At 36.0% G+C, this 17,267-nt stretch overlaps 1 protein-coding gene across 5 annotated transcripts in view; it reads left to right on the top strand.

The window, feature by feature from the left end:
• The window catches only part of LOC145686673 (uncharacterized), a 66,217-nt gene that overhangs the window by 4,293 nt on the left and 44,657 nt on the right, over positions 1-17,267 (top strand). For all 5 annotated transcript variants that reach the window (XM_081760191.1, XM_081760190.1, XM_081760186.1 and 2 more), the window contains exons 2-4: positions 5,532-5,731; positions 9,674-9,862; positions 15,240-15,627. In XM_081760191.1, coding sequence (XP_081616317.1) covers positions 5,549-5,731; positions 9,674-9,862; positions 15,240-15,627 — 760 coding nt within the window. In that variant the 5' untranslated portion in view covers positions 5,532-5,548. The remainder of the gene's footprint in view (positions 1-5,531; positions 5,732-9,673; positions 9,863-15,239; positions 15,628-17,267) is intronic.

Here is a 17,267-nt window from a genome sequence, read left to right as displayed (position 1 = left end):
GTGAAAAAATTACAACGTTTCAGTAGGTCTAATTATTTCGCATGGCGTTGCTAAACTTGGCCTGCACGGACGGGATCACCATAGATACTTACCATTCTTGCCAGATTATTTGCCGAAACTGAAACACTTCAATGCTCCATAGTCTTCAGCTAACCTCCGTCTTCACATTACGATTTTCTGTTTTCATATTGTCAGTAAACTGTAGCCTGCTTCTCCCCTTCCTCTCATTCCTGCATTATACGCTCTAGCACTCCCTCATGATACAATCTTTCTCACCCAATGTTCCAGTTAGCTTATCTAAATTCTCTCCCATCATTTCCAACACCTCCTGGTTCGTTTTCCCCTCGGTCAGTTTATTTTTCTCACTCTACCAGTTAATTAGTGTCATACACGGAGGGCATATCCGGGTTTTAAGCCCGGTTCAACAAGGTTAAGGAAGTACTCGGTATCATATATAAATATAAACTTTATGCGACATAGTTTGGGGGATTGGAGCCGTCCCCTTGATGTAATTATGTGTTACCACTGATAATATTGGTTATTATTGAAAATTCTAACAATAAAGGCGGCAGAATTAATATGAACAAACATGAAGTAGAGCATGATCTTACAAAATTAGTTAATGTATTTAAAACATATGTCATTGCTTTGGTATGTTTCAAACTATTAAATAACCAACTCATTACAATAGGCAACTTGCCTTAATTAAAAGTGTTAATTTATTATAATTAATCTTAGCACCACACGACCCTTCAAAACTGTCACACAATTCGAAAAAGAATACTTTTGATAACCTTAGGGTAGTATAAAGATGAGAGGGGGGGACTGGGATACCGCTTGCTACAAAACATGGTATACATAAGAATAACATACAATTGCAGTTGAGTTTATCGTAGTTCGGAAGGCACCCGGAAGTACTCCGGTAATTGAGAAATTGTATAAGAAAATGTAAATGAGATTTACTTAACTGACATACACAGACTGATGTATGCGTTCCGTATTTATATGTTAATTTTGTTACCCTTTCATGAAACAAGTATGCTATTTTTCTATAGGTGGTCATTAGAATTGCCACCTGTCACGCATTAGACGGTTCATCCTGAATTTTCAGGCGACCCAAATTACGCCTAAGATGACTCATTATATGATGTGACGATAAATTATCCAAAATACTTACAAAATATACAATGGAAATTTTCATTTATATATTTAAAATTTCAAGATTGTTGGGGGCATGGTGGCTTAGTGGTAGAGCGCTTACTCTGGTGCATGGGGTCCCTGATTCGATCACCGGCCTAGGAAGTTTATGGTGGACATGTCCACGTGGGTTTTCTCGGAGTGTTCCCGTTTCCTCCTCCCATCTTTCATTCCAATTCTTCCATCGCAATACACTTGCTTTAATGATCGTCTCCCTTAGCCTAAAGGTCATATGAGACGTTAATCTGAAAGAGTTTTTTTTTTTTTCCTCTCAAAATTGTGTTTATGATAATAATAACAAAGAACCGACACACTTTCCGACTCCGGAAAAGCATACAACAACCAATAAAAGCCAAGAATGCATCGTACCGTCATCGTCAGGAAGGGGGTGAGGCTGGGATGAGTTCATACGATCACCCTTCATTCACATGTTTTTGTCTGTCCTTTCTGTTGCAGATACCACTTCCGGACTCGTGGGTTATGGTGAGAGACATGATAGAGGATGGCCAGTGAACGTGATGGCTTGTTACTCCTTTCATTCTCCTGAATCACGTAGGGTCTACGCTGGGCTTAAGTTCCAAAGTAGTCGTCAGTTTCTAGCAAAATTTTGAAAATTTACCGGGAAGAAATGGTTAATTTGCCCGTTTGTGTGCTCGATAATATGTGAGTAGAGCGGAAGTTGTATTTACAGTGGAGTCTCTTTAATGCATAGTCCAAGGGGACGCGAGAAAAAAAAAGTCGAATTAGCCAAAAACTCTCATTTTTAAGTAAAATCAAAGGAACAAAATAATTGTACTATATATGAAAAACTAATTAACATGCAACCCACCTTACCTTTAAAGCACCACATTTTCATAAGGAATTACAGTACGCACCGTGATTCGACATTGTGAATAATGCGCGCCAATAGTTCATAAACGAATCTGCTTTTCTTTTCATCACTGTTTTTAGTTCAGTTAAAAACAATTGCACAAATATCTTGTACAAGTCATTTTCTAGTGGAGGACAGGGTTCAAGGTCGTTCACACTTCTACAGAAGGGATGAATACTTCCAGGATATTGAGGAAGAGAGATGCATACCAACCACCTTCTGCCGGATTCTCTATAGCGTGAGGGAGTCCTATGGAGGTGGTATCAACAAACAAAGCTTTCCCTTTCCCACGGTCGCCTCTGGATAAGAAAACAAACTTACACAAAAAAGTTGAAATTGTATTGTTCTATTTGCAATTTTTCCACTGCAAATACTTCGAATTATCCAAAAAGAAGGTTCAAAAATTCGGTTTACTTTTTTTTTCATTGTCTTTAATACGGCTTTCAAGCGATATAAACTTTCGTTCGAATTAAAAAGTCCGCTGTCTTTTTTACAAGCGGTTATAAACATGAAACTATTTGACAAGCGGAGGGAACTTTTTCGCGCAAGGTTACTGCATGGTTGGATTGTGGGAAAGTAGCGAGCATTTGTATTTTGAATATGGCTGCAGGTATACAGAGACGCTCCAGTTGATATCCTTACGCAGAGACGAGAAATTACACTCGACTAATTTTAACAAAATACATCCAAACTCCCGTAACTCCAAACTAACCTGATCGTACCCTACTCTACTCTAGTGTACCGTTGGGGACCGCGGTGGCTCAGTGATAGAGCGTTCGCTTCTGATGCTTGGGGTCCCTGGTTCGATCCCAGCTCGCAGCAAGGGAACATTTGAGGTTAACATATACAATGGGCGTGGGTTTACTCGGTGTTTTCCCTTTTTTTTTTCTTCATCCCGCCGTTTCATTCATTTCTCATCATTACAGCCTCCTGTAGCCTAGTCGGCACAATCGTCGGACGTAAAACTGAAAGATTTCATTAAAAAAAAAATCGTAGCTGTTATTACGCTTTTTGTCAAAAACCAGGCGGACAACCAACTTCGGTAAAAATCCTCCACGCTGATCCTTTGGTGAGGGATTGCTATGGAAGTAACATCAGTTCTTATGAATGCTTCTGTGTGGTGTTGTGACAACTCATGCAGTTTTTATTTATAAATGTTAAATATTCCACTAGTATTAACACAGCAAAATTTACCAAAGTGCTAAAAAATGAATAACGTACGTAATGTGACATCGCCTTCATTATACACGTTTTCTGATGAACATGATGTTACATTGCCTAAAACGCATAAGTGTTATTAGCATATTTAGTACTCTGATCAATTTTGTTGTATTAATACTTTCAACAGTTTACAAACTAGCATTTTGGTATTCGAAGCAATGACTTCCCGCTTGTCTCTGATATTCCCTTATGGCAATGATTGCTGCTGTTTGTTGTAACACTGTACTACAATTGGTTGACAGTGACGGACCCTGTCCGAAAATTCTGGATAACTTCTTATGCTCAAAAAACAGAAATTTCATTTCTGATTTCTATTGTATTCACTTAAAGCGTGTCCATCCGCCTAATTTTTTAAACCTTGCCCATGTAATGCAGATGTAGCACCATGGTTCATTGTTGATTAAAGCTCTTTAAAAATTGATTAAAGCTCTTTAAAAATAAAAGACTAAAGTCAAGGCTGCACTTTTTGGAACAACTAAGCCATCTCAGGGCTCATAGCGAGTTACTTTTTAACTAAAAGTTACTTTTTTGGGAGGTAAAGTGAATTTTTCGTATGATTTATGTTTTGCATTGGCAGTTTTCTAAGAAAAACATAAATATTAAAAAAAAAAAAAAAAAAAGCAGAAACTTGTTACTCATTGCACTTCTGAAAGCTTCAGTACTTGCTACCACGTATGAAAAGGTCAGCTTTTATCCTTTCTAAAGCACAGTGGATGGTTGGTGGATGCTTAAGCTCTCAAGGTGGGGTTGAGAACCTTTCTGTCTATTCTTTCTTCTGTTATAATAGTCTTTTAGTTTTCTCTCGTAATAGTTAACGGTCCGCTCAACGTTGTGTGTTTGTGTGGTTCATCATGTTCGTCTTGTGTTATGCTTCTTGTATGTTCTTCTTAAGAGTAGGTGATGAATATTCCATGGCTTTGAGAACTCTCAATGCTAAGTTAAATATAATGTATGGAATGAAGAAATTCGGAAATAGGCCAGAACTGGTTCCACTTACTCAAAAGCTTCTTACATCTGCTAAGTCTGTTTACCGTAACATACTTAGCAAACCTAAGAAAGGAGGAAGCTCAAAAAGAAGTAGTAAAGAAAAGATGAAAAAAAAGAGGGAGGTAATGGAGAAATTGACAAAGGAAAAAAGGGACATGATGAGATTTTGGTCACTTTTTCGTATGCTTTTGGTCACTTTTTCGTGTGCTTTTGGTCATTTTTCAGCTATTTACAAGAGACGACCACTATGAGCCCTGCCATCTTTTTGTCTTGTTTTCCTTGGTACTAGAGCCTATCTATTTCAAGTGTCGCTGCTGTCGCTGTGTGTTTTCCCGTACCTCCCTCGAAAGAGAAGGTACAAGGGATTTAGGATATAGATTTCTGGGCTTTCGGCATCTAAGGCCATTTAGCCCTTCATAATTTGAGGGGTGACGTCCCTCGGCGAACACACTAAGGGAAGGAAGGAAGCGGTCTGGGACCTATAATTTAGGTACCACCCCGGCATTTGCCTTGGTGTGAATGAGGAAAACCTCATTCAGGGTGGCTGGCCTGAAAAAGCGTACTACACTTTTTCGACCGAGTGACCCCACCGGGAATCGAACCCTGGGTCGCTCGCACCAAAGACGAGAGCCTTAGCGACTACGCTACACAGGGCCACGAGAGAAGGTACAGGTTGCTGTGGCCGAGATCTTGGAATAGTTAGATGCGGAAACGTTGCCACAATGAATTATTTCACGGGCTTCGCTGTGCACTGTCTTGTTAGCCATTCTAAGTAGCCTACGATCTTCACGCTTAAAAACAAACGACTGAATGACAAATTGGCAACACAGCCGAGGTCATTCACTTTTTGTCCGAAAGCAAAGGTCTGTAAGAGGTTGGCGAGGGTGGGGCAGAAGTATGTTTCATATATTTTCCGAGGGCATACTTGAAATAGGTAGGCTCTAATCTCTTCGCGCACAGCTGAAATGGTTCGAGCCGTCTCCTTTACCCTACTCTTACATTAAACAGAAGAATATCTGCATACATATTAATGTGTTATTTTTGCATAGCTCACAAATAACCTCCAAATCGACAAAATTCTAGCATATTGAAAAGCGCGAGAAATCCAGTCCAAATGACAAATGTTAATTGATAAACCAACACCTTAGTGTTGCCTTTACCAGAAACTAATAACTACTGCATCAACCCAATATTTAATAGTTGTTCGTAATGCTTGGAAATAAAAGTTTACGTTTGATGTCTTATTTCTTCATAGGTAACTTGTAAATTAAAATGGATTCCCAGAACTGTTGCCTTCGGTGGGAAAACTTCCAACCTAGCATTGTTAATGCCCTGGAAAGTCTGAAAACTGCGGAAGATTTTGTTGATGTTACCATAACTTGTGATGGCCACAATATTAAGGCTCACAAAGTCATCCTAGCAGCGACGAGTCCGTACTTCAGAAATGTGTTCAAGGTAAGTTACTCTAGGTTTTTAATGAAAATATATAGTTTAAAATTCATGGACTTGATTCATTCAAAGGTGGGGAGGGTATTTGAGGTTTTAAGTAATTGTGTACTGGGCAAGGTTCTAGAACACAAAGTCCACCACCTAGAGGCCAAGGTAGGTGAATTACGACAAAATAAATTATTTCAAACTATTGACTAAACAAAATACCACTTGCATAAAAGCGTTTCTTCCAATAATCTATATCACAAGATAATAGTGGGGACACCCCCCAAACGTGTGTTATTTTAGAATATACCGGTATGTCATTAGAAGTAATTCTTTAATGTAAGTGGAATTTTGTTTAATTAGTAATTTCAAAAAAATGGTTTTGTCGTAATTCACCCAACTTGCCCTTAAAAAAATAAAAGTAACCAAGAACATCAATAGCATCAGACAGTGCAAAACAATATGCCCCATTGTGAAAAATGAATTTCAAAGAACACCACTATTTTTGCCACAAAAAGCATTTTGTAAAACCACAAAACCCAAACACTCAAACACAATAGAATCAAGATAGAACACTAAAAGAAACTGTACAATGTATACAGAACAGAAGAGGTATAAAACAGTAAATTGCAGTATATATAAATATTTCGACTGATTCACACAATACAATCACATACCACGTCTACTGCCAATGAACAATTCAGCATCTGCTCCGAAGACGAAAACGAATTTGAATGGAATCTCGAATAAAATAAAGGGGGCGCGGTGGCACAGTGGTAGAGCGTTCACCTGCGGTGCTTGGAGTCACTGGTTCGATCCCAGCTAGCGCCGTGTGGACTTTGTGGTGGACAAACACCGTGCTCGTGGGTTTTCTCGGAGTTCTCCCGTTTCCTCCCACTTTCATCATTCCACCAATTCATTCATTTCTCATCATCACCGTCTCCTTTAGCCTAACCGGCATAACCCTGGGACGTAAAACTAAAGATTCCATTTTTTTTCGAATAAAATAAAAAGCAAACTAAAATAAAATGTATGCACGTAAAATCAAAGAAATAACAAAAAGACTTAATTTATCTGATTATAATAATAATTATAACATTATTATGTATAAAACAATAGACCAACATATGACTAGTGTGGTTAAGTAAAGAAACATCTTGGTGGACTATTCATAGATTGAAGTTCAGTATTCTTAGTTTCGGTAATAATATATTTCAACGATTAAAAAAAAATGGAAGAAAAGAAGACAATAATAATAATAATAATAGGGAACGAAAAGGAACTGAAATAAAGTACGTAAAATATATTTCATTAGTTTTATAAAGAGGGACTTACGTTCTAGAATCTTCCTGTGTACTGTACTAGAGCAAGATTGTAATTGCAAGATCAGAGTTTTTTTGAAACTGATCATTCATGGAAAGTTTCAAGCTATCTCCGGAATAGTGGATTCGCATTACGCAAACAGCGTTTTTTGATGGAGTTCTCAGCGACTTGGCTAAGAAGCTAATGCGCGTGTTTTCTGTATGTGGTCCCAGATTCCGTATCTGACCGGGCGCTTTCTTCAGATTTGATTAGGGATTCTGATCTATCCTAATATATAGCCTCGGTACTGGTATGAGACGGGGAAACGATGGAAAGGAACGTAAAACTCCAGGTAGTACATTTGATCCACAACTATTTGGAAACTGAGAATACGAGGTTTTGACGCACAATTAGTTGCTTTACTGCTTCTTTGCTTTATTTATTCATTATTAGCTACTAGTATATTTAATTTTACCCGTTATTACTCGAGATGCCTCTATTGTGCTTTGCTATTGTGGGATATTGTGTTCACTGTATAGAAAATCGGTACATTACAGTAGAGGTAAAAATATTATCAGAAGACTAGTTATCACTTCCAAGCTTTCAGGACTGTTGTCACGTCATCAGGAAGTAGCAAAGCAATCGAGAAGATGAGAATAAAAACAGATGTCAGATCAAGAGCTGATTGGATTAATTTTACACTGTTGTTTATACAAAATGGAAATATGCTGGTGGTTTAGCTCTTGTGTCCAAAATAATTACGTCAGGAACCATTTGATATTTTTTACCGTGAAGAAAATTCTAGTTTCATACCTCTTTCCAAATGTTCCATTTTCATTGTGCTTCCCGTGTATGTGCGTAATTTGTGATGAAAATAACTGGAACGTATCAAAATTGATTGAAATCATATTGTGCCTATGTAAGTAATTAATATAAAGCAATATGTCTCGAAATACACCATTTTACTTTTTAATCTATCATTAAATAATAATTGCACGAGTTATGATCACTTTTTGTAATAACAGGGTCAGGGAAAATTGTACAGGTCATAGAAACTCAGGGGAAAAGATTGGAAATCAGAGAAATTTTATAAAGTATGTTTTTCTAACATTAATTGTACACCAATTTCAGCTTAGCCAGACATTATAATGGACGTTACTCAGATTTTTATCGGATGTAAGTGGAATGCACGTATAAGCAATTGATTACTATTTGTCTCTATAGAATAAATGTTCTCATTTATAAATATGCACCGTTATTTATTCCTTATTTATATGTCAACGTTATCCGACACCTGTAATGAAAGTCAGAGAATTTCCTGCCAAAGATCAGGAAAATAGATTTCCCCAGATCAGTAGGAACCCTGAATAACAGTGCTAAATGCTATTCAGTTTTTTGTTTTATTATTATTATTATTATTATTATTATTATTATTATTATTACAGTGAAACCTCTACTAACGGACACCTCTCATAACGGACATATTTTGTAATCCCCAAACACTGTAATAGGAAAAAACCATGTTGACAAACCTCTCTAAAGCGGACACTCTCTAGTACTATTTACCTCCATATTACGGACACTTTCTTTAGAAACAAGTTGAAAAGTACAAAAAAATACATTTTCAGAAATGCATACCTGTATCACCAAGGAAGCATTGTAATAACATTTTTCCTCGTCAACTGGCTGTTCAAAAACTCAGATGAAGCGTCTTTGTTTAACAACACCCTCATATCCTTTGCTTGCATTCCACTCCCACCCAACCTGTTTTAGAATCAAAAGTGATTGACAGTTGCCTGCCATTTGGAATGACACGTCATTCTACTGTTCCGCTGGAATCAAGCAGAAGACATGTTTGGTATTTTTTGTCCGATTATTCGCATATTGTCTTAGTGCCTTTATTTGTAGACGGAAATCTTTTTAAGTCATTCTTCATCGAATAAGCAATAAGGTGTAAGTTGTTGTGAGCTTTCGAAATGCCACGAGAAGCGCTAATGTTAAAATCGAATTGATTGAATTTTCGAAGAATACTGAGGTGTGCGAAGAATAGCTGAAAATTTTTGTATCGGTAAAGCACAAGCACCTGAGATAATGTAAAACCAAGACAAGTTAATAAAGTTGTGGTGTAAAAATGACAATAAAAATAGTGTCTCATTGCTTTCAACAAAGTTGGTGTGCAAGTGAATGTTTTTATAGAGTGCGGTATGAAAAAAAATTCCTGTGTTAGGGTCGATGCTAAAAGCTAAGAATTAGGAGGTAGCAACAGAAATGAATGTTTCAGATTTCAAGGTCTCGAACGAGTGGTTAGAGAAGTTTCGGATTAGATACAAAATTTCTTTCAAAGCGATTTGTGGAGAATCCGCAGATGTCGACATGCCCACAGTCATAGAACGGTTTGATAAATTACCTTCAATAGTTTGTAATTACATATCACCTTATTTACTAATTTACGTAAGAAAATATCGAAACCTCTCTATAGCGGACAATTTTTGATTCCCCACGGCTGTCCGCTTTAGAGAGGTTTCACTGTATTATTAGTATTGTTATTATTATTATTATTAAACCGTAACCTACACGCATGTATTTTTATGCTTGCTCTTATTTTGTATTTACGTATAAACCTGTAATGTCTAATCAAAATTATATTCTTTTAATTTTCAGTCTAATCCTTGCCAGCACCCTATAGTTATCCTCAGTGATGTTAGTTATGAAAACATGGTAGCCCTCTTAAACTATATATATCAAGGACAAACTTTCATTACTAAAAGTCAGCTGACGTCCTTCTTAAAAACAGCGGAGATCCTTCAGATATCCAGCTTAGTAGGAGCTCTTTCAATTATCCAGTCAAAGGTAAGTGTTTATACTTTTAATGTTAACTCATTTACATTACACAAGCTTTTTCTCATAAGATTCCTTGATGGCTCAGTGGTAGAGCGCTCACCTCTGGTGCATGGCTTTTCTCAAGGTTCTCCCATTTCTTCCCACTTCCTTCATTTCATTTTATTCATTATCATCATCACCGACACCCGTAATCTTGGTGCATAATCGTGAAAAGTAGAACTCTTTAAGATAAAAATCTTCAGGGCTCCCAGCTGTCCTATTTTCCTATATTTTGGAAATTTGTGTATATTTGTCATATATTTTAATCTTGTCTCTTATTTCCTATATTTTTCAGCGATTGAATTATTAAAAATACAAGCCAAGGGCAGTTCCAGTGACGATTTGAATTGCTACATACAGTAACCACATGCTAAACTTGTCTTAGTATTTTTTTTAAGAGTAGTCGCTTATCTCTGAGAGACTAATGCTCTATTTTTTCTCTCTTTCTTTGTTTCCTATGTGCTTATTCTTCCCTAATGAAGCTTAGCCAAAGAACTTTGCCATGCTCCAGTTTCTTACAACGCAAGCTGTGTTAGCATTTTCTTTCAGTAGTGTGTGTAGCAGTATTGGCTAGGCATTGAGGTTTGGGGTATTCACCAATATATCCCAATGCCTTCAATATTGCTGTATATAATATGCACGGTTCCCACGCGTCCTGGAAAATTTAAAAAAAAAAAATTGCATTGTAAAAATGACCTGAAAAAGTCATGGAAAGCAGAAAAATGGTGAAAATCCTGGAAATGTCCTGAAATTTGTTATATATTAGCTGTTAGAAGTGTACATATAATTTGCAGAGCTATGTTGCATGAAATGCTGTTACATTATTTATTTCAGAGGAAAACACGTTGATCAAATAATTCAATGTTTAATTAGATTCAAATATTTCATTACAGAGAAATAAGTTATCAGTCTTCTTTTTCATTAGAAAGATATGAAGTAATGAAAAATAAGACCTCCTAAGTTTAGAAAGTAAAAGGTTATATGTACTCTTATTCGTTATTAATCTAAATTTTGTTTCCAGTTGCCCATTGGGTAAAGGGCGGCCTTTATTTTTTTATTTATTTATTATTATTATTATTATTATTATTATTATTCTGTTTCAGAGCATAATATTCTATTGTATAAAGCAAACTGTCCTATATTTTTTCAATGTCCTAATGGGAGGCCTGCATATTTCAAGTTAGACGTTTTCATACAATTTTGCAGAGATGATCAGTGTTGAATTTACTTATTATTGAACTACAAATTATTTTTTGTTTCCTTTATTATAGACAGATAATAAAAAATTTGTCTTTTAAATAGTAATTTAATGTATTATAGTCTTGTACTTTAAATTATGCTAATGATTTTGAATACAAAGTTATTATTTGCTGAGCAAAACTATATTTTTTCATATCAAAAACCAAATACTTGTGACAGTTTCGCCAACTAACTCTGGCTTCATCAGACATTATGAGATACAGGATTAATGTACAACCTTATATGCATACAGCCGCTTAGACATCTTCCTTCTGATTGTCTGAGCGGTTGTATATATATGAGATTGTACATTAGTCCTTTATCTTATAGCGTCTGATGAAGCCAGAGTTAGTTGGCGAAACTCTCACAAGTATTTAGTTCTTGACATAAAAAATATATTAGTTTTGCTCAGCAAATAATAATTTCTTTGTATTTAATTATATACAAAGCAAAGCTATTTATGAAAAACAGTGATTTTATTAGGAAATGTATGTGTTTTTAAAAAAGAATCCAATTTTGTCATTAAACAATTTATGAAGTTAGTTACATAATTGTATATCAATTTATGATGTTTGTTGTAATGATATAGAGGTACCAAATATGAGATTTTTTTAATGAGATTTTTTTGAGTAATAATATGGAGGTTTGAACAATGTTGTCACGAGATAAGCAGAATTTTGTAACGAAGTTGATTTCATAAGAAATGTTCATCAGAGATTACATGTGAAAAATATAGGAGAAATGATAATAGATTATTCCAGCAAAGTGTCAAGTTTACATATCACATAACATAAAGTGAAAAACTTCCTTTTCACTTCATAACTTGGACAATATTTGTTTCTCCCCAGTACTAATTTCGTTTGTTTAAAGAGTAAATGGAGGCATGCAGTGCTATATTTTTATGAACTGTGTTGGTTTTCTCCTGTGTCCTTCTACATATACCAGCTTTTATATATATATATATATATATATATATACAATCGGTATCGTATCGCAGTTTGCTACTCAAAATCAGAGAATTGTAAAGGTAATGAAATGGCACCGCATATACGATGCATCTATAATTTATTTCCGAAATGAGTGATGTTTACCGAGAAAATTCCTTAATATAAACTTTCCCTCACGATATAAAAATTCTCTTGATTTCATATAGCTAGCTGTAAATATCTCCTCGAAAATTCGACTTTTCTTTAGGTGCCTCTTTGATTCTCAGTAATACATACCAGTCCATGATATATATTGGAGATCATAGTACTAGAGAGCAGACCGTAGAATTCACGGTAAAGAGCCCATGTGCATTTTGACATTTTATAGCATGTGTAAATAAACCGCCTGAATTTACCTTCTGAGTGCAAGTGCTCAGTTTACTTTTCGGAAATGAGATAACTAGCGGAACGCGGGACTGCAACAGTATTCCCTTTTTTATCCTTCTGGTACGTCAACCTCTGAAGTAAAGAGTTAATAAATGGCATATCTGAATAGTTGTTTTATAACATTGGCCCAGTAATATTCTTTCGTTACTTCTGCTTATTTTACTCTGATCTTGCGAAAGAAAAAAATGTTGAGTTTACATTAAAGAAAAATAAATTTAGTCCGTGTATATGAATTAGGAAATCAACATTTGGGTGAAATTAAGTTGTGCTTATCATAGAAGTATAGGTTGACTGTGAGCTGCGAAATACCAATTCTCCACTTCTTGACAGCGTTATGGGAGTACTGCTGGCCCACTCATGGGCAGCCAGTGGCAATTTAGACAAATTTCTGCTAAATGGATAATTATACTCAGAATTAAAACTTCAAATACAGTATAGAGTGATTAACTGGTAAGAGCAGGTCCGTATTTAGATAAGTGCTATTCTGTGCTCGAGCACAAGGCGGCAGAATTTTAGATCCTTTCTTTAAGATTCACAATAAGTGATATTTAAGACTAGCAACCCGCATAGTTCCGATGCACCACTGATGGTAGGGGTTTATTATTACTAATGGTAAATTTTTATCGCCATGGTCATGAAAATTTGAACAAAAAGGTCATGAAAAGTCATGAAAAAGTCATGAATTTACTTTCTGGTATTCCAGTAGACACCCTGTATTTGAATTTGTAGTGAACAGCGTTATATCGTGGGATTTCCACAGTATTATCCCATTATCCTTCCATCACGATTTGCATGAATTAATCGTCCTTCATCTTTCGAGTGCAGAGCATAACACTAGTTCGGTGAAATACATGTAAAATTACACCATTTCTCTCTCTCTTTCTGTATATTATTAACGGAGCAGCGGGGTCCACAATAATTCATTCAAATTCAAGAAATGAATGTTGGAACTTTGCTTAAAGAAATAAAATGAATAATCAGACCGTGGACTATTGCATTATGTTGTTTCATTCTTGCTAACACTAAGTTGTCTTCAACATGATTTTATTAATTAGATTCTTTTCAATAGACTTTTTTTTAAGTGGACAGATTATCATCTGACTATTGATTCAGTATATCTGGGTAAATATTCAATATTCATCTCTTCTTGAATAATATTGGTTCTTAAAATAGTATTTGAAGTACAACGGCCCCATAGCAGAATGTGCCAAGATCTGCGATATGATCGCAGAAAATTTGCCGCGCCTGTGCAGAAAAATCTGCCAGAAAAAAAAAAAAAAGTCAACAGAAAAGTATAAAAACATGCCTGTTATGTGTAGATGTCTTAAATGCACGGACCATAAATATTTTGAATCTGCTTCTTTTAGTAAGATTCGAAAAATGTGACTTCACAGGTTGTAACTTGAACTAGGGATACCACCGGAAAATATTTACCATGCTTCATGTAACGCTGTAATAAAAGCATGATAGTATAATCTTCATTTTTTTTTTTTTTAATTCCTGCAGAAAATATTTTACTTACAAACGCTCATCGCAGAAAGACAAAGGAAGTTCTGCCATCGGGTACAACGGTAACCTCCCTAAACTTATTGTCAAGTCTGCGCTGGGGGTGCGGTTGCTCAGTGGTAGAGCGTTCACCTCTGGTGCTGAGGGTCCCGGGTTCGATCCCAGCCCCCGCCAAGTGAACTTTGTGGTGCACAAACACCGTGCTCGTGGGTTTTCTCGGGGTTCTCCTGTTTCCTCCCACTTTCTTCATTCCACCATTTTCACTCATCTCTCATCATCACCGTCTCCTTTAGCCTAACCGTTATAACCGTGGGACGTAAAACTCAAAGATTTCATTTCATTTTTCAAATCTGCGCTGGAACTTTTTCAACTATTAAAAATTTTAATATGCTTACCACTCAATAAGTTGTCCTCCGCCCTGTATATTTCGAACCAAACTTCTGTCCTCAACCATAGGTTGGTGGGCAACATGGAAATTTTAAAACTTTTCTCTCCCTTGGGAGAGCTGTTGTATATTTCAATAAGGTTTTTTCTTCGTAACTGCATCTAGGTATTCTATCCTTGGTCTTCCTCTTCATGGTTTTCCTTCTGCTTTTCCCACTATCAGCACGGTGATCTAATCAGAGTGCTCAATAAGATTGCTAAGCATGCTGTTTCTTCTTTTTCCTATTATCTTCAGGATCTGTCGTCCTTCATTAGCTTCCTCCTCTTCATTCATTTTCCTTTCGGTTCATGACATGCGCAGCATTCTGCGCCAACACCACATTTCCAGCTTGGATATTTCAGTTTTTCTCATTGTCCACGTCTCTGATCCATAAAGCGCCACGCTTCATACCAGAGTCTTAATAAATAGAGGATAAACGTCCAACGACACGTTTCTCAATGTTAGCAGTCTTCTTTTCCTATGATTTTTTCTTCGGAAGCCAGCTGTGATGCATATGACTACAAAGTTTTAAAGATAAGGAAAAAAGAAATATGGTCAGGGAAAATCTAAGAAACATAATTCTTTTAACATCCTAAACTACAGAGATCGAGACCTGAAGAAACTGAAAAAAAATAAAATAATAACAATAATAATAATAATAATGTGATTGTACTGTGAAGTGGAAGCTGTTTCTCTGTAGAGATTTCAAAGGTCTTCCTTTTATTATTTATTGAGAAAATAAAATTCAAGTTCGACAATGTTCGAAACTCTTAACTCCTTCTAAGGTTTGTTCTTTTTTATTTAGCACCAGGACTCGTCGAGACAGTCACGAACTGACACCGCACAGTCTTCATCCAGTTCACAACAGATACCTGTTGGGTCCTCTCAGTCCACATCGTATGTTCCAGTAGACACAGTTAATGAACCCAGTGTAGAGTCACTAGCTCATGGGCCTTCAGGTTCACAGACGTCGGAGCCCAGAAGGGTCAGGACTAAGCTATTAGAACCTGTCGAAACGAGCAGTTCGACCTCTGATTTCGACCTTACCACTAATCCTATGGACCAAACAGAAACTGTAAACATGGTAATAAAGGCAGAGCCAATTGAATTCAACGAGGGGTTGGAGGAAACTGTGTCCAACCAATTGGAATCAGCAGATAACAGCTGTGTAATCTTTGAAGAACAAGAACAAGGTAAGAGCTCTAGTACTTCAAATATATTTGGCTAGTTTGTTATACAGTAATTGCTTACCAAGCGTATGCAGTACCTTGCATTATTTCAAATTAATCACTAGTAATGGTCCTCAGTCAGTTATTCTTCTGTGTCCGAGTAACACTCGGACACTCATCCTCAGACACACACAATGACTTAAATCCTTTTTCACATTGTTTTTGCCCCTCAACAATAGTGATTTGATATTACGTATTTTTTTTAGATACTTATGATGGCATGGCTTTTCCAATGTGTTATAGGTCACTCTTTTACTATATACATAAAATACATACGTATTAGCGATAAACAAAATCAGTTTCTGGAAAACTCGTTTTCACTGCTCTTTTTTGTCCACCAACTAGTATACCCTAGGATAGTGCACTGCCTATTTATTTTATATTGTTATTTGTGGTTTTAGATTTTCCATCCGATCGTTTCTTCTTAATCAGAATATTGCTGAACTTCGCAAAAATTAGCGATAATATAAACGTGATTTTTGGCTCTGAAACAAAAGGGTTTCCTGAAACATATACGCATTTTTCTTAACGTTTCATCTCTCTCTCCCTCTCTCTCCCTCTCTCTCTCTCTCTCTCTCTCTCTCTCTCTCTCTCTCTCTCTGTGTGTGTGTGTGTGTGTATCTATCTATATATATATATATATATATATATATATATATATATATATATATATAGATATAGATATATAGATATAGATATAGATAGATAGATAGATAGATAGATACACATACAGAGAGAGAGAGGGAGATGAAACGTTAAGAAAAATGCGTATATGTTTCAGGAAACCTTTTTGTTTGTTACATGAGAAAAATCACCTGATCTTAAAGGAACTTTTTGCGCTGAATTCGAATATGCACTCGGTTTCTCTCCATCACGTACAGTTTTCCCGTAACAGAGGGATTTTCGGGAAATTCCCTCAAAATTTTCCTTTTTCAGATATTTTATTCCCCTAGCTCCTGTCCCCTTACATATAGTAACATAGAAATTATACCTAAGTATACCTTGATTTATATTTAATAAACCCTAAAAGTTTCGTAAAAATCGCTTTGTTCTTTCTAGAGAAATAAATATATTTGTATGTATACTGTGTGCACTGTTTATTGCACCTGATAGTAATGCTTTCAGATCTCCTGAGTTGGGGTAAAAACGATTTGCTTTATTACTACACACACAGACATAAAAATGAATATTTACAATAGTCAACAACACACTTGTATTGCTCTCTGTAAATTAGAAACGTGTATAAAAATAGAATGTACTTCCAACGTATATTTTTTTTAAACGTACGGTATATGTATATCTTAATACATATATATACAATTCTCCGTTTTTTCGTTTTGTTCATGAAATGGTTATCAATATGTATCATCAAATGTAACAGAATGCAAAAGAAAGAAAGAATGGAATACAGACTCAGTGTTGACAACAATGAACTAATGCAGTCTGAATTTTCCACTTCGGTATCGTTTCCCCCCTCCCCCGCGCATTTCTTTCTTTCTTGTGTTCTTGACACCTGGTGAGGGAGTTTTGTACATTTTTATATTGACGTGTGGTTTAACACTACTTCACTTTCAAAGTTGTCTTTGCTGCTAAGAGTGCTTTCA

Source organism: Thermobia domestica, chromosome 5 (genome assembly GCF_964235325.1).
Source record: "Thermobia domestica chromosome 5, izTheDome1.hap1.1, whole genome shotgun sequence".
In the NCBI taxonomy this organism is placed as follows: domain Eukaryota; kingdom Metazoa; phylum Arthropoda; class Insecta; order Zygentoma; family Lepismatidae; genus Thermobia; species Thermobia domestica.
This window is presented reverse-complemented; position numbering and strand designations above follow the sequence as displayed.